The 21,610-nt window shown below is 48.4% G+C and overlaps 1 protein-coding gene across 2 annotated transcripts in view; it reads right to left on the bottom strand.

The window, feature by feature from the left end:
• LOC132394426 (collagen alpha-6(IV) chain-like) overlaps positions 1–21,610 on the bottom strand; it is a 177,402-nt gene that overhangs the window by 132,211 nt on the left and 23,581 nt on the right. For both annotated transcript variants that reach the window (XM_059970563.1, XM_059970564.1), the window contains exons 2-3: positions 17,067–17,167; positions 16,257–16,311 (exon numbers count right to left, since the gene is read on the bottom strand). In XM_059970563.1, coding sequence (XP_059826546.1) covers positions 16,257–16,311; positions 17,067–17,071 — 60 coding nt within the window. In that variant the 5' untranslated portion in view covers positions 17,072–17,167. The remainder of the gene's footprint in view (positions 1–16,256; positions 16,312–17,066; positions 17,168–21,610) is intronic.

The raw sequence follows: 21,610 nt of genomic DNA, 5'->3' as shown, positions 1-21,610 counted from the left end.
GAAAGAGAAAAAACTTAACATATCAGCACAGTATAGGTCTACAATATCAAATCAATTTTTTAATCTACTCTAAGATCAATATACCCATCCTTCCTACATAGCCCTGCATTTTTCTATCATCCATGTGACTGCCTAAGAGCTTCATAAATGTCCCTAATCTATCTGCTGCTACCACCACCCCTGACAGCGTGTTCCACGTGCCTACCACTCTCTGTGTAAAATAATTTACCTCTGACTTCTCCCCTACACTTTCCTCCAATCACCCTAAAGTTATGGCCCCTTGAATAGCCATTTGTCCCCATGGGGAAAAAAACTCTCTGACTGTTCATTTGATCTATGCCTCTTATCATCTTGTACACCTCCGTCAAGTCACCTTGACAGTTCACTTGGCTGTCAGTCTCCTGCCTGCACACAGGCTGAGGCTAAACAGCAAAGCTCCAGAGATCAGAAACAAAGAGGCAGTCGCGGGAGGCAGAGGAGATTGCCTCGAGCCAGTGGACGGGGTCATGTTAAAGCGCTCGGCCAGGGATCTGAATGAATACACCATGGTTGTACAGTGCTTATAAAAAGTACCCCGCCCCCCCCCCCCCCCGTGAATCTTCATGTTTTATTGTTTTACAACAGTGAATCACAGTGGATTTAATTTGGCTTTTTTTTTCATACTGATCAATAGAATTTGTGTCAAAATGAAAACATATCTCTACAAAGTGATTGAAATTAATTACAAATATAAAACACAAAGTAATTGATTGCCTAAGTATTCACCTCCTTCAAGCCGGTATTTAGTAGATGCACCTTTGGCAGCAATTACAGCCTTGAGTCTGTGTGGATCGGTCTCTGTCAGCTTTGCACATCTGGACACTATAATATTTCCCCCATCTTTACAAAACTGCTCACTCTCTGTCAGACTGCATGGGGATCATGAGAGAACAGCCCTTTCAAGTCTAGCCAAATTCTCAATTGGATTGAAGTCTGGACTCTGACTTGGCCAGTCCAGGACATTAACTTTGTTGTTTTTAAGCCATTCTTGTTTAGCTTTGGCTTTATGTTTAGGTTCATTGTCTTGCCGGAAAACAATTCTTCCAAGTCGCAGTTCTGTTGCAGACTGCATCAGGTTTTCCTCCAGGATTTCCCTGTATTTTGCTGCATTCATTTTACCTTTTACCGTCACAAGCCTTCCAGGGCCTGCTGCAGTGAAGCATCCCCACAGCATGATGCAGCCACCACCGTGCTTCACGGTAGGGATGGTGCGTTTTTGATGAGGTGTGGTGTTTGGATTACACCAAACATAGCGTTTAGAATGATGGTCAAAAAGCTCCATTTTGGTTTTATCAGACCAGAGAACCTTCTTCCAGCTGACTTCAGAGTCTCCCACATGCCACTCTCCCATAAAACTGTGACTGGTGAAGTGCCCGGGCAACAGTTGTTGTATGCACAGTCTCTTCCATCTCAGACACTCAATCTTGTAACTCCTCCAGAGTTGTCATAGGTCTCTTGGTGGCCTCCCTCACTAGTCCCCTTCTTGCACTGTCACTTAGTTTTTGAGGACAGCCTGCTCAAGGCAGATTTACAACTGTGCCATGTCTTTTCCATTTCTTGATGATTAAGTTAACTGTACTCCAAGGGACAGTCAGTGACTGAAATTTTCTTGTATCCATTTTCTGACTTGTGCTTTTCAATAACCTTTTTGCAGAGTTACTTGGAGTGTTCTTCTGTCTTCATGGTGTAGTTTTTGCCGGGATACTAACTCACTAGCAGTTGGACCTTACAAATATGGGTGTATTTTTACTACAATCAATTGAAACAATTTGACTGCACACTGATCTACAAAAACAGATCTAATTTTAACTAATTATGTGACTTCTAAAACTGGCTGCACTAGTGATGTATCATAATAAAGAGTGGTGAATACTTAACGCAATCAATTATTTTGTGTTTTATTTTTGTAATTAACTTAGATCACTTTGTAGAGATCTGTTTTCACTTTGGCACGAAAGAGTCAATCAGAGTCAAAAAAAAGCCAAATTACATCCACTGTGATTCACTGTTGTAAAACAATAAAACATGAAAATTTCCAAGGGAGTGAACACTTTTTATAAGCACTGTACAACTATGTACAACTATGTACAACTATGTACAATAGTTGTACACTGTACAAGTATTCATTCAGATACCCAGGTGAGTGCCTTAACACAGCCCTGTCCACTGTCTTTCCCAATCAGAAACCCTGGATGAATCGAGATCCAAAATCTGCTGACAGCCAGATCAGAGGCATTCAAGTCTGGTGACCAGGAAATTTCCAAGAGATGCAGGCACGATCTCCAGAAAGCCATCTCTCGGGCAAAGTGGAAATTTCAGACCAATCCTGTATCAATGAAGGACGCTCGACAGTGGTGGCAGGGCTTTAATGCTATCACGTCTTATAAAGTTAAATCAAGCAATGTGATCAATTATGGCCTCACTTTCAGATGAACTCAATGACTTCTATGCTCACTTTGATCATCAAAACATGGGGGCACCATCACGAACCATGATTCTCTGATTTCAGTCTCTGAAGCTGACGTGCAAGTTGCCTTCAGTAGGGTGAACCCACAAAAAGCAACTGGCCTGGACCTAACCACGTACTAAAGACCTGTGCTGATCAACTGGCTGTGTGTTCACTGAGATCTTTAACTCCTTGCTTCAGCAGTGTGTGGTACCCATAAGACCACAAGATATAGGAGCAGAAGTAGGCCATTCAGCCCATCGAGTCTGCTCTGCCATTCAATCATGGGCTGAACCAACTCTTCCAGTCATCCCCACTCCCCTGACTTCTCCCCATACCCTTTGATGCCCTGGCTAATCAAGAACCTATCTATCTCTGCCTTAAATACACCCAATGTCTTGGTCTCCACAGCCACTCGTGGCAACAAATTCCACAGATTTACCACCCTCTGACTAAAGTAATTTCTCTGCATCTCAGTTCTAAATGGACGTCCTTCAATCCTGAAGTCGCACCCTCCTGACCTAGAATCCACTACCATGGGAAAAAACTTTGCTGTATCTAATCTGTTCAGGCCTTTTAACATTTGGAATGCTTCTATGAGATTCCTCTCCCTCATTCTCCTGAACCCCAGGGAACACAGCCCAAGAGCAGCCAGATGTTCCTCATATGGTAACCCTTTCATTCCTGGAATCATTCTCATGAATCTTCTCTGAACCCTCTACAATGTCAGTATATCCTTTTTTAAATAAGGAGCCCAAAACTGCACACAACTACCCACCAGCTTCAAGCAGACTTCACTTATACCGGTGCCCAAGAAGAGCAATGGGGACCTGCCTCAATAACATAAATCCACAGTGAAGAAGCATTTTGAGAGATGGTGATGAAACATATCTACTCCTGCCTGACAAGCACTTTAGATCCACTCCAATTTGCCTACAGGAGCAGCAGATCCATGTAGAAGCTCTTCACTCAACCCTGGAACATCTGAACAGCAAAGATGCATACATCAGGATGCTCTTTATCAACTACAGCTCAGCAGTTAATACCATAAACACATCAAGACTAATCAATAAGCTCCAAGACCTTGTGACTAATCAATATCTCCTTGTGCAACTGGATCCTCACTTGTAGACCCCAATGTTCAGACTGGCAACAACATCTCCTCCACGATCTCCATCAGCACAGGTGCACACAAGGCTGCGAGCTTAGCCCCCTGCTCCACTTGCTTTACACTTAAGTCTGTGGCTAAACACAGCTCCAATGCCATATTCAAGTTTGTTGATCAGAGCGCCGTCATGGGTCAAGTCAAAGGTGTGACGAATTAGCATATAGGAGGAAGAATGAAAATCTGGCTGAGTGGTGCCACATCAGCAACCTCTTACTCAATGTCAGCAAGTCCAAGGAACTGCTCATAGACTTCAGGAGAAGGAAACCAGAGATCCATGATCTGCGGGGAGGATTAGCAACTTTAAAATCCTAGGTGTCACTATTTCAGAAGACCTGTCCTGGGCCCAGCACATAAATGCAAGTATGAAAAAAGCACGGCAGCACCTTAGGAGTTTGTGGAGATTCAGCATGATATCTAAAACTTCGACAAGCCTCTATGGATGTTTACTGGAGAGTATATTGGCTGGCTGCATCACAGTCTGGTATGGAACACCAATGCTCTTGAATGGAAAATCCTACAAAAAGCAGTGGATAAGGCCCAGTCCATCGTAGGTAAGGCCCTCCCAACCTTTGAGCACATCTACATGAAACGCTGTCACAGGAAAGCAGTATCAATCAGCAGAGATCCCCACCACCCAGATCATGGTCTCTTCTCACCTCTGCCCTCAGGTAGAAGATACAAGAGGTTCAGGAATCACCAGGTTCAAGAACAGTTACTACCCCTCAACCATCAGACTCAAACAAAATAGGGCAGCTTTCCTCAAATTTACTTGCTCCATCATCAAATTGTTCCCACAACCAATAGGCTCACTCTTTGTCTCATGTTTTCGATATTTATTGCTTATTTATTTATGCTATTGTTTCTTCTTCTTTTCATTTGCAGTCTGTTGCCTTCTGCACTCTGGGTGAACACCATAGCTGGTGTGGTCTTTCATTAGTTCTATAGAGTTATTGAGTATGCCACAGGAAAATGAATTTCAGGGTTATATATCGTGACATATATGTACTTTTATAATAACTTTGAACTTCAAACTTCATCCTCCTTCACTCTAAAGAGAAAAGCCCCAGCTTGCTCAACCCATCCTCATAAAACATGGTCTCTACTCCAGACAGCAACCTGGTGTTAAAGTTCAAAGATGTCCTGACGAGAGACTAGGTGGAAAGCTGAAAATCAAGGACTACTGGATCGTAATAATCTCTGGATTGCTGCGTGTGCCGATGAGGGTAAGAATGGGGTGATCTGGCAGGGGTGAGGGCTTTCTGCAGGGGTGAGGGCTCATATCTCTGAATCTCTTCTGGGGAAGGTACGACTTGTACAAAAAGGATGGATTACACTTAAACCCAAGGGTGATCAGTATCTCTGTAGCAGGTTTGCTAGAGCTGTCGGGGAGGGCTCCAGCTAATTTTGCTGGCAGATGGGAACCAGAGTGACAGGGCTGAGGATGGGACAGCTGCAGTGTGACGTGAGACTGAGGGGAAGGGCAGGCAGATGAGTTGAAGTGCAACAGGGGGGCCAAAATAGAAAAAAAGGTGATGAATTCAGAACCGAAGGTGTTATACTTGAATATGCACAGTATATAGAATAAGGTAGATGATCTTGCAGCGCAGTTAGAGATTGGCAGATGTGGGCATCACTGAGTCGTAGCTGCAAGAAGATCATAGTTGGGAGTTTAACATCCAAGGATATATGTCGTATCAAAAGGATACAAGGGCAGGGGTGGCTCTGTTGGTAAAAAAGTTAATCAAATCCTTCGAAAGAGGTGACATAGAATCAGAAAATGTAGAATCCTTGTGGGTAGAGTTAAGGAACTGCAAGGGTGAAAATACCCTGAAGGGAGTTATATACAGACCTCCAAACAGTAGCTGGCCAAAGTTGATTGGAAGACGATATTAGCAGGGATGACAGCAGAACAGCAAGAGCTGGAGTTTCTGGGGGCAATTCAGAAGGTACAGGATCGATACATACCAAAGATGAAGGAGGATTCTAAAGGCAAGATGACGTATCTGTGGCTGACAAGGGAAGTCAAAGACGGCATAAAAGCAAAAGAGAGTATGTAATATAGCAAAAATTAATGGAAAGGTAGGGTATTGGGAAGCTTTTAAAAACCAGCATTAACAATGTTAGCCGATAACATCAAAGAGGAAATGAAAAGTTTTTTCAGATACATAAAGAGTAAGAGAGGCAAGAGTAGATGTTGGACCATTGGAAAATTATGTTGGAGAGTTTGTAATGAAGGGGGCAAAGAAATGGCAGAGGAACATAATAATTATTTTGTGACCATCTTCACTGTGATACACACCAGCAGGATACCAGAAATGTGAGAGCGTCAGGGGGCAGAATGTATAGTTGCTATTTCTAAGGAGAAGGTGCTTGGGAAGCTGAAGAGCCTGAAGGTAGATAAGTCACCCGGACAAGGTGGGCTGCACAAGAGATTACGGATTTTCCACGTACCACTAGATTCTGGAATGATTGTGGAGGACTGGAAAATTGCAAATGTCGCTCCACTCTTCAAGAAGGGAGGGAGACAGAAGAAAGGAAATTATGGGCCAGTCAGCCTGACTTTGGTGGTTGGGAAAATGTTGGAGTCGATTATTAACAATGAGGTTACAGGAGACTTGGAGGTGCATGACAAAGTCAGCATGGGTTCCTTCAGGTGAAATCTTGCCTGACAAATCCGTTGGAAAAAACAGGCCGGGGAGACAGAGGAGAGCCAGTTGTTTATTTGGATTTTCAGAAAGCCTTTGAGAAGGTGCTTAACGTAAGGTGCATAAGGCTGCTTAACAAGTTAAGAGATACTAGCATGGATAACAGATTGGCTGACTGGCAGGAGGTCAAGGGGGGCCTTTTCAGATTGGCTGCCAGTGACTATTGGTGTACCCGGGTTGGTGTTGGGACTGCTTCTTTTCAGATTATATCTCAATGATTTAGATGACTCGAGTTGAAGACTTAGTGGCCAAATTCTTGGATTATATTGGGTAGGGAGTGTTGAGTAAGCAGGGTGTCTGCAGAAGGACTTAGAGACATTAGGAGAATGGGCAAAGATGGAATATAGGGTAGGGAAATGCATAGTCATGCACTTTAGTAGAAGAAATAAAGGCTAAATTAGGAGAAAATTTAAAAATTTAAAGTGCAAAGAGACTTGGATCCTCGAGCGAGGTTCCATAAGGGGTTAACTTGCAGACTGAGCCAGCGGTAAGGTACGCACATGCAATGTTAGCATTCATTTCACAAGGACTAGTATACAAAAATAAGGATGTAATTCTGAGCCTTTATAAGGCATTGGTGAACTGCTTACTGTATTGTGGGCAGTCTTGGGCCTCTTATCAAAGAAAACATGTGTTGGCATTGGAGAGGGTCCAGAAGAGGCTCACAAGAATAATCCCAGGAATGAAACAGTTAACATATGAGAAGCATTTGTTGCTTCTGGGCCTGTACTAGACAGAGTTTAGAAGGACGAGGTGGGGGGGGGGGGGCTCTCATTGAAATCCTTCGAATATTGAAAGGCCTAGATAGAGTGAATAGTTCCTATTGTGGGGGAGTCAAGAACCAGAGGGTACACTCAGAAACAGGGAAGATGATAGGGGGAAGGGAAGAAAAGGGGGCAGGAGGGGGGGAAGAAGAGGTGGGGAGGGGAAAGAAAAGGTGGGGAGGAAGGTGGAGGGAAGAAGGGGAGGAAGGGGACAGTGGGGTGGGGAGAGAAGGAAAAGGTTAAGGAGATTGGAGAGAGTGGGAGAAGGAGAGGGTAGGGCAGAGCAGGGAGAGAGAGAGAGAGAATGATAAAGAGGGAGAAGGGATTGATGGGCTGTGGGGCAGGCATGTGTTGTGAAAATACTGGAATCTATAATTAAAGACAGATTGACTGAACGTATAACTACATGGAGCTGATTAGTCAGGAGGCATGGGTTTGTGGAAGGCAGGTCGTGCTTAATAGATCCAAATGAAATTTTTGAGACAGTTACTAAAATCGTAAACAGGGGAATTTCTCTGACATCGTTCAGTTTGACGTAAGAGCGGGTAACTAAATTTACTGCAGGAAACAGCTTATTTTTAAAGGAGAACGAATGTGAAATTATCTCACGCATTTTATTAAAGTAAAATAAGGTTAATACAAGTTGGAATTTGTGACGAGCATCATAATATTGGTCATGTGTGATCTCAAGCTAATGGGGACAAAGTGCCATCTAACAAAGGCAGACGCAGAGCGGAATCCGGCTCCAATCTGGCCTAATCCATTGATTCCAGTGTAATTCTGTTCTTGCACAATGGCTTTAGTATATACAAGTCCTGGACTATCGTTTGCCAGGGGACTGAACTGATCATTGTCTCCTCTCTAAAACGGTCAGTAAAAATAGTTCTAAATTATACAAGAAATTATTTTACACTGTAAAGACTCGCCTTCACAACTTGCGGCTCTGTTTTATGTTTTATAGAGGAAACAGCAGGAAGACTGTTCCAGAGATCTGAGCCTCCCTGTCACTGATCTGAAATGCAGCCTCTGTTTTACTGATGGTTCAGTGAGCCTCATGATCTGTCCACAGCCACCCAGATCCGTCAGGAGGCTGCCCCTATCCCAAGCTAATTGCCAATAAACTCACTTTACAGATCTATTCAGGGACTGTGACACAGGATCCGCTCCCCTACCCACCCCTGCAGGGAACTGCACAGAATTACACTTTTATCTTATGCAGCTTTTTCAAGTTCAAAAGCTCAAAGTAAATTTATTATCAAAGTACATATACTGTACATCACCGTAAACAGCCCTGAGATTCGTTTTCTTGCGGGCATAGTCAATAAATCCAATAACCACAGAGGAATCATTGAAAGACTGTGCCAGCTGGATGGACGGCCAGTGTGCAAAACTGTGCAAATACAAAAATAAATAACCTATAGTTGTATACATATTTGGGTGGCGGGGTGGAGATTTGCCTCTACCAAAAGAGGCGCAAGTCTCTCCTTCCCTCCGCTAGCCTGCAGGTACAACACCTGCTCAGAACCCCGATCAGTGCCATGAGCACAGACAGTGCAAATCACAAGTCCTGGTTACATGACCACTGAAGCCAGGCAGACAATCTCTGAAGAGTACAGATCATGGCTGGGGTCACCCGTCTTGTAAAGACACTGTCCGTAAGAAGGCAATGGCAAACCACTTCAGCAGAAAATATTTGCCAAGAACCATCTTGGACATAAATAAGACCATGATCGCCCCACATGATTGGGTGGTGTGGATGTGTATTTTTCCAACAATCTCGGGTCCTCTGCCAGAGGCCTGGGAGCTTGAGGGTCCAGGGCTGTATCCTTGCTGTTCCTAGTATTGTGCTCTTCTGGACCGAGATCTCAGAAGTTGTTCCTGGGATTTGATGGAGCCACTCCACCAGTCCAGGTGTCACAGCTCCAAGTGCTCCTGTCACCACTGGGATTACTCTGGCTTTAACCTTCCACTTCCTTTCTATCTGCTCTTTCAAGCCCTGGCATTTCTCCAGCTTCTCATATTCTTTCTCCTTGATGCTACCGTCGGTCAGGATTGGCACATCTATCACTATTGCTTTCCATTGTTCCCTGTCCAGTATTACTATGCCTCGTTGGCTGGTCAGTGCCTCCTTATCAGTCTGTATATGGAAGGCAGTGGAGAATGATAGAGCTAAAGATCCTGTGGGACATCCAAATACAGACTAATATCATGCATATATATAATGAAATAAATTAACAAATTGAGAGACAGACATTTAGACAGAGAGCAGGTTTGGCTCTGCTAGTAAGACCAGCATTTATTGCTCTTCCCTAATGAAGAAGCTGGGGGGTGAACCCTTTCTTGAGGAAAACACTCCGACAGCTGGACGGACTCCGAACCAAGCAGCTCCATCTGCTCTGACGATCGTGTATTTCCAGATCAGGATGGGATGTGAGTTGGAGGGGAACCGTCAGGTGGAGGTGTGTTTATGTACTTGCTGCTTTTGTACTTGGTGAAGAGGTCACAGGTTTGGGAAGGTCTGTCAGAGCAGTCAGGGCAGGAAAATGTGGAGCACTTTGTAGACGGGACACACTGCAGCCATTGTTGGGTAACTGCTGAAGGATGGAATGCCTACTGTGGTAAATTAACTATCTGTCAAAAGGACTGCTTTGTTCTGGCCGACATCAAGCTTCCTTCGAGCTGCTGCAGCAACACTCTATCACAGATACTACCTCTGTTGTCTCCATGTTGCTCTATGGGTCTAGATGATGGGGGGGGGGGGTGCGGGGGTAGCAAAAGGTAAGTCACTCATTCATGAAAACCCAAAATCTGAAACTGTCTTACAAACAAACAATTTGTGCGGTTGGTCCACCTGAGCATCTGATCACTGGTGACACCCAACGTGTCGAAGCTGGGCTTCAGCAATTTTTTAATTTTACTTTATTTAGAGATACAGTACAGTAACAGGCCCAACAAGCCCAGACTGCCCAATTACACCCATGCGACCAGTTAACCTACTAACCCAAACGTTTTGGAGTGTGTGAGGAAACTACAGCACCTGGAGGAGATTCCCGTGGTTACAAGGGAAAACATACAAACTCCTTACGGACAGCGGTAAACTTTAACCCATTCACTGACACTTCAATTCCCTCTACCATAGCCTAATGCTCAGTGGTTACAATAACACCTACTCTATGGTGCCACCATGTACTGTGTTTAAACTTTCTCCCTGGAGATGTTCACTGCCCAACAGCTTTGTGGCATCAATGCCCAAGGCTGAGGTTGTGCTATACGTAGGTTTCGTTTGCTGAGGAGTTGTGAAAGGAACAGGACGTTGTGCATTCATCAGCAAATGCCTCCATTCCTAAACGTACGCTGGTCAAAGATGCAGTGCTGGAGATCTCCTGAATGTCCTGGGGCTAGGAGATTGACCTCCTTCAGCCACAACCTCTTTGTGCGAGGGACGACTCCAATCCCCACTGGGCTTTCCCCTCACTGCCAACTGACCTCTGTGCACAAGGGCACTTTGATCCCACAACCAAAGCAGAAATGTTCGAGAAACTCAGGCAGCGTTGGAGAGAAGAGAAACAGAGAAAATAAGTCTTCAACAGACTGAGAAAACAGAGGAGATACCGGGACGGGGGTGGGGGAGAGAACGGAGTGAGCGTCTGTAACAGGCCACAGACCAATGCTGGCAAGATAATAGCTACTCAAAAACTCTCATATGGACACATATTAAAAAAGCAACTACCAAATCCCAGAAGCTGCAGCATACCCAGACATGATGAGCTGCTATTTCTTGGCCTTGCGTTGGGCATTTGTCAGTCTTGATTTGTTTTTTTGACTGCTTTTGGTTTAAATTTCCTGCAGATGTCACACTCTCACCTCACCTCACCTCACCTCAGGAATGTTCAGACCAATGCATCGATGGGGTCTGCAGCTGATCGGTGCTGGTGAAACCCAGCCTGAGCATTGGTGAGGTGCCAAACAGCTTAGTGATGGGCTATGTGCGGTTCTGGGGTGCTGATCGGTGCTGGTGAAACCCAGCCTGAGCATTGGTGAGGTGCCAAACAGCTTAGTGATGGGCTATGTGCGGTTCTGGGGTGCTGCCACATTCCATAACCTTTGCTGTGTCCCGTGCCCTCAGTTTAGTTCTTGGTATCACAGCGGCAGTCTGACTGCTGTGGGGTTGGGACCTCAGGAGGGATCTGGCAGCCAAGTCACTGCAACTCACCCACTGCGTCCCGCCATCGCCAGAGGGGATGGTCCTGAAGCCTCCTCCGTCAGAACCTTGTCCACCAATCACAAGTAGGGGTGTAGGACATCAGAGGTTTGCTACAATCCACTGATCATTCCGTTCACTCTATCCACTGCAAACTGTTTCTACACAGGAACTCCTGAATTTCAGTTTCACCAGCCTGGGCTCCCACCATGCCCATTTGCACAGAGCCCCTCTCCATGATGGTGTTCCTGTTCCACACAGGTCTCCACCTGCCCCCTCCCCCCTTACCTCCCTCATCCACACTCTCCCCCTCTTTTTGTTTTAAAATCATCTTCCCCTTCAACTCATTACCTCCAAACCCCCCCCCCCCCGCCATGGAAGTCCCATTTTCCTTGCTCTCTCGGACCAGAGGGTGCAGCCTCAGAACAGAGGGACGCTCCTTTAAAACAGAGGTGAGGAGGAATTTCTATAGCCAGAGGGTGGTGAATCTGTGGAATTCGTTGCTACAGAAGGCTGTGCAGGCAAGGTCACTGGGTGCATTAATGCCAAGTCTGATAGGTTCTTGATTTGTGAGTGTGATAAAGGTTACAGGAAGAAGGCAGGAGAGTGGAGTTGAGAGGGGTAATAAATCATGATGGAATGGTGGAGAAGACTTGATGGGCTGAATGGCCTAATTATGCTCCCGTGTCTTATGGAGGAGCTTCCTCCCTTTCATGCTTCCTGACTGGCTTTATAAATGACATTCTTATGCCGAAGAATGGCTCTGGTCTTCCCCACAAATGGAAATATTTTCCCTCTGTAACCAGTCAGTTCCTTTCACAGTTACCTCAGGACACCACCCTGCTGTTCTCCAGAGGGCAGACCCAGCTGCCTCTGCCTTTCCCAGCAGTTACAACCGCACTGTCTAGTGAACTTTGACATTTTCCCTTGTGTTTCCACATCCTCTTCCATACAGCTGAGACCAGAACGTTGTACAATGCCCTAATTGTGGTCTGACTGAGGCTTTATGTCTTTAACATAACTCGAATTATTCTTGGGCAGTCCCCGGAGATGGAGGATGACTTGTTTCTTCCACGGTTCTGTGAGACTTGCAGCCTCTTCCTCCGGTGGGGCTGGTAGCGCCCTGCAGGCAGCGGCCAGGGCAGGGGGGCAGGGGGCTGGGGGGGGCCCCCATTTGTACAAATGACTTGTGCTCTCCTCTTGGACACTCGAGGGGCTCAATGCCTCCCCAGGGGTCCCTCCTCCACTCTGGGCAGGTCACGTGGCTCAGCCATTGAGTATGGTTAGAGAGTCAGTCCTGGTGGTGCTGTGCAGGGAGTAAACATACTCTACCCTACGGAGCTGTTTGAACTATATTGCTCAGGGATTTATTTATACGCTTTAGGATGCACTCACCCTGCGTTATACATTTGGTTATTGTCACTGTAACCTGCTACTGTTCAGTTACTTCCTTGTTGAGAGTAAGCCCCCCTGTCACAGTGAAGTGCCTGCTCCTGCTCCAGAGAGGGAGCTGACTGCATTGGCTCCCTGCGTCATTGGTGTACCAGTTTGACCCTCCTCCTGCCCTGGGGTTCACTGCTACTGTTGGATTTCTGACAGAAAACTGTAGCTATCACCAGCCTCAGGACTGCAGACCACACGCAGCGTAGCAGCTGTTCGGCTGCCAAGTACCCAGGGAGAGCTGCAGGCCAGCGCCGGGAGTCAGATGGGATTATCCCTGTACTGCTGTAGATAGAACAGTGGCCTTGTACCCCGTTTGACTGCGAGCGGGCTCAACCCTTTCGGCCACAGCCTGGCTTGAGTCGCAGTCACCAGCTCTGACAGGTACCAACCAGGTGCTTTTGTCTCACAACCTCCTGCACTGTGCAAGCTCCTCATTCCCGATCAACAGGAATATAGGGAGACCGTGGTGAATATCTGGACTTCTCTGCCTCTGAGCCTGAATCACTGATCAAAGTTCAAAGTTCATTTATTATCAGAGTACATGCAACCCTGAGATTCTTCTTCTGTGGGCATACGTAGCAAATCTATAGAACACCGACTGTAAACAAACTGTGCAAATGCAGATAATAAATAAATAGCAGTAAATAACGAGCACGAAATAATAATATAAAGAAGTGTAGTTTTGTTCAAGAGCGTGATGGTTGAGAGGTAGCTACTGCTCTTTAACTTGGAGGTGTGAGTCCTGAGGCACCTGTAGTGAGAGAAGAGCATGGCCTGGGTGGTGAGGGTCTTTGATGATGCTTTTCTATGGTAATGTTTCATGTAGATGTGCTCAGTGACTGGGTGGGTTTTACCTGTGGTATACTAGGCCAAATCCATTACCTTTTGTAGGATTTTCCACTCAAAGGCATTGGCATTCCCATACCAGGCCATAATGCAGCCAGTCAGCAAACTTCCCAACACACTCCAATGGAAATTTGCCAAAGTTTTTCGATGTCATGCCGAATCTCCACGGGCTCCTGAGGAAGCAGAGGTGCTGTCATACTTTCTTAGCAATAATAAGTATATGATGGGCCCAGGACAGGTCCTCTGAGATAATGACACCCAGGAATTTAAAGTTACTGACCCTCTCCACCTCTAAGAGAATGGAGATAAATGTTTGAACATTAGGAGTTGCAGAGGTAGGGAGGTGAGGTTTGGGGAGGATCGGCTGCAAACAGATTGAGTGCTGGGATAGGTTGAAGGGGCTGAATGACCTGCTCCTGCTCTTATTCCTTGTATACTTGACCGATCCACCATCATTCCTGTCAATCAGAATGCAAGCAGACACTTCCTGATTCAAGGATTCCTGGTTCCAAACTCAGAGGGCAACTGCAAGTGAGAGGAACTGCGGAGGCAGGCAGGGAACAGGACAAATTCTCATCGACGGGTAACAGCGAAGGCCCAAACCCAACTGGGAAAACCTTACCAGCGGCTCAACTTTGTTAGGCGATTCGGTATGTCACCGAAGCCTTTCGCGTTCCTGTACAGTGGAGAGCATTCCGACCGTTCGCATCTCAGCCTGGTATGGAAGCTCCAGTGCACATGACCGGGAAAGGCTGTGGATTCAGCCAGCTCATCATGGGCATAACTCTCCCCACCATCGAGGACACCTTCAGGGAACAATGCCTCATTAAAGACCCTCTCCACTAGGCCATACCCTCTTCTCATCACCACCATCAGGGAGGAGGTACAGCAGTCCATGGACCCACACTGAGCAATTCAGAAACAACTCCTTCCCCTCAGCCATCAGATGACTGGACGATCCATTATTCCTTTTGTTGCACTATTTATTTATTTTGTAATTTATAGACTTTCAGGTACCGCTGCTGCAAAACAACAAATTTCATGTCATATAAGAGAGTGGTAATAAACCTGACTCTTGGTCACTCCACGGTGCATCAGGAATGCTCTTCGTAATCTCCAGACTGTGGCGGGATTACAGAGGCACTTAAATCGGGGTGGGGTCCCAGAGTCGTGATGAGAACCAGCTGACAACAGGAGATCTGCAGATGCTGGAAACCCGAGCAACGCACACAAAATGCTGGAGGCTCAGCAGGCCAGGGAGCATTCATGGAAAAGAGTACAGTCGACGTTTCGGGCCGAGACCCTTCAAGAGGACATGCAGCATTTTGCGTGTTGATCGTCGGTGATTCTAATCGGGGGGTCAAATGCCCCAAACAGTTTCCTACTCCTCTGCGCTGCATCCGAGAGCTTGGATTAAGATCTCATCCAAGAACAGTGCCCAAGTCTGAGATACAGGGTTCCGGGGCAGCAAGTGGGGCTGGAGCCCAGTGTCCCTCAATAAAACAGGCATCGCACCGCTGCAGGAGGGGGAGCGTCCGGAGATTTCCCTTTCCCGCGTGCCAGAGGAAGCCCCCACTTGCTGTTGACGGGACGTGCTGCCGTCTGAACAAGAAACCTCCATGCACTGGCCCCTAAGCGCTTCACCAGACACACGAGTGACGCTCGGTGAGTTCAATGCCCGGAAGCAGGCGGGAGGGAGGGAGAGGAAGTAGTCAAGGCCGTCCTCTGGTGCATGACGGCTTTCAAACCCCTCTAGGCCCCTCTGTGCGTTGGGTGGCCCCTTCCTACCCGGCTGTCTTCAGTAAGAGGTGCCCCCTCCCCCCCCCCCCCACACAGACCCCCCAACCCTCCAGCCATCTATCGAGTTTTACAAGCAGATCTATGAACTCAAACCGCTCACCGCCACACATTCAGCCTAAATGTTAAAAAATAACAGCGGCGAATATCCAGCCATTGGGTCTCCACCGAAACATCACAGGTGGGGGTGTGGGGTGGGGTGGGGGTAACCCACTCAAGCCACCGGACGAACAGAGATCACTTGCGCTGGTGCGTTAAGGGCCCAGCTGCGGGGTATCACTGTGGGAGGGATAAGGGCCCAGCTGCGGGGTATCGCTGTGGGACGGTTAAGGGCCCAGCTGCGAGGTATCGCTGTGGGACGGTTAAGGGCCCAGCCACGGGGTATCGCTGTGGGACGGTTAAGGGCCCAGCCGCGGGGTATCGCTGTGGGAGGGTTAAGGGCCCAGCCGCGGGGTATCGCTGTGGGAGGGTTAAGGGCCCAGCTGCGGGGTATCGCTGTGGGAGGGTTAAGGACCCAGCCGCGGGGATCGCTGTGGGACGGTTAAGGGCCCAGCTGCGGGGTATCGCTGTGGGAGGGTTAAGGACCCAGCCGCGGGGTATCGCTGTGGGACGGTTAAGGGCCGAGCTGCGGGGTATCGCTGTGGGAGGGTTAAGGGCCCAGCCGCGGGGTATCGCTGTGGGAGGGTTAAGGGCCCAGCTGCGGGGTATCGCTGTGGGAGGGTTAAGGACCCAGCCGCGGGGTATCGCTGTGGGAGGGATAAGGGCCCAGCTGCGGGGTATCGCTGTGGGAGCTGACTTGTGGGAAATGCCACGACCTGCGGTGTTGCCACCGGCTCCCATTACTTACCGCCAGGACGGCTTCGGCCAGTAGCAGGAGAGCGAACATCCGGACCAGTGCGCACCTGTGAAGCAGAGCGGCCGTTAGAGGACCCAGAGACACCGGGTGGAACAGGCCGCAGTACGCATCCCTCCTCCCCACACACCCCACAACACAAGGGTCGGCCCACGCGGAGGAGAGGGCATCCCTCACCCGACACGCCTCACTCGGAGGGCAGCGGGCTGGCAATTTAGAGGGACAACGGGTGTGCGAGGGTAGGAGGGGTAGTTGAGGGAGAAGGGAGAGGTTGTGGGGGTAGGCTGTGTGTGAGGGTTGTGTAGGGAGGAGAGAGGGGAGAGAGTATGAGGGGCAGGGTGAGTGTTTGGGTTAGGGCAGTGAGGGAGGAGAGAGTGGTGAAGGGGAAATGTGTTGGGGACGGGAGGTTCAGTGTGTTTGGGTGGTCTGTGGGTTACAAGGGGGAGGAACTGCAATACGTAGGGGTGGCTACAGTGAGTGAGGGGGCGGGGACTGTACCCCTGAATCCCAACCCTCACACAGCCCCCTCAACTGGGCGGGGTGTTGGCTGGGGCCTTCGCTGGGGAGCGGACAGCAGCGAGTAAGAGGGGAGGGAGAAAGCAGGGCTGGACACTGTGATCCCGAGAACATATGAAATATCTCACGGCTTATTACCGTGTCTGGGTCCGTTATGGAGCCCTCTTCCATCGTTGGACCCTCAGCACCGGACCAGCGTGAGAGAGGCGGTAACACCCCAATTGTCAAGAACATCAGCCCAGCCTCCGATCCCCTCCTTCTCTTTCACCGGCGTTACAGGAAACTAACCTCATGTTTCTTCCTCGCAAACTTGCTGCGCTACAACTTTCAGATCAGCGGCCGCCGTCACACCCACCAAGTTCAGCACCGTCCCCGAGGCTTCATTCAACCTGTCCACAGATCAGACGGGGTCAGGCTTGTAGGTGCTGGAGCACAGGCCCGCCAACAGGCCACTCCTCATCCCAACCCTGCCCCTCTCCCTCCCACCCCTCCTCACCCCAACCCTGCCCCTCTCCCTCCCACTCGGACCCATCCCAACCCTGTCCCTCTCCCTCCCACTCGGACCCATCCCAACATTCCCACCACAACGTCTCCCGCTGACTGTCTTACCCACGCACTCACACAGTGCCCCCACGTGATTCCCTTGTGGTGAACTACATATACCTGTCTGGACACGCCCCCTGCTGACTGCTCCTGTGGCTCCTCCCACAGACCCCTGTATAAAGGCGATCGAGGCCTGAGCCCGGCCTCTCAGTCTCCAGGATGTAGTATGGTGGTCACTCACTGCTTGTTCCTTCTTCCAGTCAATAAAATTGATGCACCATCAAACAGTGAGTGAGTTATTGATGGTGCATCATCCCTCTCCTGCACCCAGCATGCTGACATACTTCTGGGGCCTGAACTGTGGCCCTGCGAATCGTCATAGAGTGCTGGGGACTGGGACAGGGAAGCAACTGATGATTAGCTTGGGGTGGGGGGGGGGGGGTGGTTGCGCTCCGGTTATGTCCAAGGAGGATTTCTAGGATGTCCCACAGACTGGACAGTGGGCAGACATGAGGAAATCTGCAGATGCTGGAAATTCAAACAACAACACACACAAAATGCTGGTGGAACGCAGCAGGCCAGGCAGCATCTATAGGGAGAAGCGCTGTCGACGTTTCAGGCCGAGACCCTTCGTCAGGACTAACCAAAAGGAAAGATAGTAAGAGATTTGAAAGTAGTGGGGGGAGGGGGAAATGCGAAATGATAGGAGAAGACCGGAGGGGGTGGGATGAAGCTAAGAGCTGGAAAAGTGATTGGCGAAAGTGATACAGAGCTGGAGGAGGGAAAGGATCATGGGACAGGAGGCCTAGGGAGAAAGAAAGGTGTGGGGTGGGGAACACGAGAGGGAGATGGAGAACAGGCAAACAACTAAGTATGTCAGGGATGGGGTAAGAAGGGGAGGAGGGGCATTAACGGAAGTTAGAGAAGTCAATGTTCATGCCATCAGGTTGGAGGCTACCCAGCCGGTATATAAGGTGTTGTTCCTCCAACCTGAGTTTGGATTCATTTTGACAATAGAGGAGGCCATGGATAGACATATCAGAATGAGAAAGGGACGTGGAATTAAAATGTGTGGCCACTGTGAGATCCTGCTTTTTCTGGCGGACCGAGCGTAGGTATTCAGCGAAACAGTCTCCCAGTCTGCATCAGGTCTCACCAGTATATAAAAGGCCACACCGGAAGCACCAGATGCAGTATACCACACCAGCCGACTCACAGGTGAAGTATCGCCTCACCTGGAAGGACAGTCTGGGGCCCTGAATGGTGGTGAGGGAGGAAGTGTAAGGGCAGGTGTAGCACTTGTTCCGTTTACAAGAATAAGTGCCAGGAGGGAGATCGGTGGGAAGGGATGGGGGGGACGAGTGGACAAGGGAGTCGCGTAGGGAGCAATCCCTGCGAAAAGCAGAAGGAGGGGGGGAGGGAAAAATGTGTTTGGTAGTGGGATCCCGTTGGAGGTGGTGGAAGTTACAGAGGCTGGTGGGGTGGACCTACCATATGTTGGACCTAGAGGCTGGTAGGGTGGTAGGTAAGGACAAGGGGTACCCTATCCCGAGTGGGGTGGCGGGTAGATGGGGTGAGGGCATATGTGCGGGAAATGGGAGAGATGTGTTTGAGAGCAGAGTTGATGATGGACAAAGGGAAGCCCCTTTGTTTAAAAAAGGAAGACATCTCCTTCGTCCTGGAATGAAAAGCCTCATCCTGAGACCAGATGCGGTGGAGACGGAGGAATTCTGAGAAGGGGATAGCATTTTTGCAAGAGACAGGGTGGGAAGAGGAATAGTCCAGGTAGCTGTGAGAGTCTGTAGGCTTATAGTAGAAATCAGTAGATAGGCCATCTCCAGAGATGGAGACAGAAAGATCAAGAAAGGGGAGGGAGGTGTCAGAAATGGAGCAGGTAAATTTGAGGGCAGGGTGAAAGTTGGAGGCAAAGTTAATGAAGTCGATGAACTCAGCATGCGTGCAGGAGGCAGCGCCAATGCAGTCATCGATGTAGCGAAGGAAAAGAGGGGGATGGATACCCGTATAGACTTGGAACATGGACTGTTCCACAAAGCCAACAAAAAGGCAGGCATAACTGGGACCCATACGGGTGCCCCTGGCTACACCCTTGGTTTGGAGGAAGTGGGAGGAGCCAAAGGAGAAATTATTGAGAGTACGAACTAATTCCGCTAGACAGAGGAGAGTGGTGGTAGAGGTACAGTGGGCAGGAAGCTTTTGGAGGGGAGGAGTGTGGGGGAAGACTGCTGGCCATGTCCAAAGCTGGTCAACGAGACCCAGAGGGCAGTACCCACGGTCATGGCTGCTCCCATGGCAGTCGGGTGATGTAAAGGCAGGGCACAAGGGTACAGACAAGATCTACAAAAGGAGCCTGAGAGCAATAGTTCCATCGCCGGGAGGAGGTTTAGATAAGAACTGAATTCACTGGACGGTGGACCAGGTTTGTGTTGGGGAGATGTTCATGGAAAACCTCACCTCAATCAACTTGGAAACAGATCTGTGCTGGCACCTCTGCTCTTTGTGATGTCTATAAATCATCCGGATGAAAATGGAGATGGGTAGCTTAATAATTTAGGTGATACCAAGATTGGTGGAGTTGTGGATAATGTAGAAAACTGGCAAAGAATTCAGCACGATATAGATCAGTCACAGATAAGGGCAGAGAAATGGCAGATGGAGTTTAACCCAGATAAATGTGAGATGTTGCAGATTGTAGGGCAAATGCAAGGTGATATACTGTTAAGGGCAAGATTGTTAACAGTGTTGCTGAGCCAAGAGATCTTGGGATCCAGGTTCATAACTCCTTGTAAGTTGCTACACAGATCGATAAGGTGGTTAAGAAGGCTCATGGAATGCTTGTTTTTATTAGTCACGGCACTGAGTTCAAAGGTCAGGAGGTTATGTTGCTACTTTATAAAACTCTGGTTAGGATACCTCCAGAGTATTGGATGCAGTTCTGGTCACCCCATGATAGGAAGGGTATTGAGGCCTTGGAGACAGGGCAGAAGAGGTTTACCAGGATGCCGCCTGGTTCAGAAGGCATGTGCTATCACAAGAGGCTGGATAAACTTGGAGACCAGAGGCCGAGGTGAGATCTGATAGAGGTTTGCAAGATTATGAGAGACACAGACAGACAGGTAGAATGGACAGAGAGTATTTGGGTTTCTCAGGGACGAAATATTTTTCACCAGATGGAATGCATTGAAGGTGAGAGGGGGTGGGTTCAATGGGGGTGTGAGGGATAAGTTTTTTTTATTCAGAGAATCGTGGATACTTGGTACGGTGGTGGAGGCAAATACATCAGAGGCTTTTAAGAGATGTTTGGATAGGCACACGGATGTATGGAACATGGACGGGTACGGACATGGTGTGAGTAGGAGGAATTAGTGTTTGGGTTTTTCCTGATTTGCTTTTTAACTGGTTTGGTACAACATTGTGGGCTGAATGGTCTAATAATGGTAGAATTCCTCTAGTTTCACGGAGACTGGGAACGTGGAGCACAGGGAGTTACTGTGGATGGACTGAACGGGTGTCTGAGAGGGAGAGGGGGATATGGTAATGGGGTGGGGGAGGAAGCTCATGCAGAACAGCCACAGGAGGGTCTGAATGGTCTGCACGGGCACTGAGGTTCAGTGTTCAGCGTCACCCTGAACTTCAGCCAATGCTTTGATCAATAGCCTCACGTCAACCATTCTCCAGAAGTGCTCTTTGTAACTGAACCACAAGCTCCCTGGGTTTGCATTCACTGCCCTCATAATAAAACATACCATAGGATTCCTAATTATTGCTGGACTTGAATAATTATAATGCAGAAGCCAGAACATTCTCCCCTGCCCATCTCCCACATTTGTATAGTCTATGGCTTCAGTAGGTTAATATTATCATATAATGAGTTTCACATAGCTTTGGAAACAATTGAGGCCAGGATCCTTTTATAGACAAACATTCCCCTTGACTGACATCATGTTCTTATCCAAACAGAGCATTGCATATTTCACAGAGTCTAATCAAAACGCCTTTAGTCACAAAATGGCCAAAACATCCAGGAACGTCAAAGACCCAACCCCCAGCAAGCCCTGGGTTGGTCCTCAATACACTGTCAGCCTGTTTCCAGACTGGAGGGCAGGTCCCTTGGAAAATCCTGTCCTGAAGGGTTGAGACACGGATCCACATGGAGCGAGCAGATTACAGCTGCTAATGCAGACCACAGATTGTACTGATGTTTCCAGCCTGGTGTGGATGATAGCTAGGCTAGGACATCAGACAAGATGCCTAATTAACCATGGGGAGAC

Source organism: Hypanus sabinus, chromosome 5 (assembly GCF_030144855.1).
Source record: "Hypanus sabinus isolate sHypSab1 chromosome 5, sHypSab1.hap1, whole genome shotgun sequence".
Lineage (NCBI taxonomy): Eukaryota > Metazoa > Chordata > Chondrichthyes > Myliobatiformes > Dasyatidae > Hypanus > Hypanus sabinus.
The sequence above is the reverse complement of the archived record's forward strand: the minus strand, read 5'-3'. Positions and strand labels throughout refer to the sequence as shown.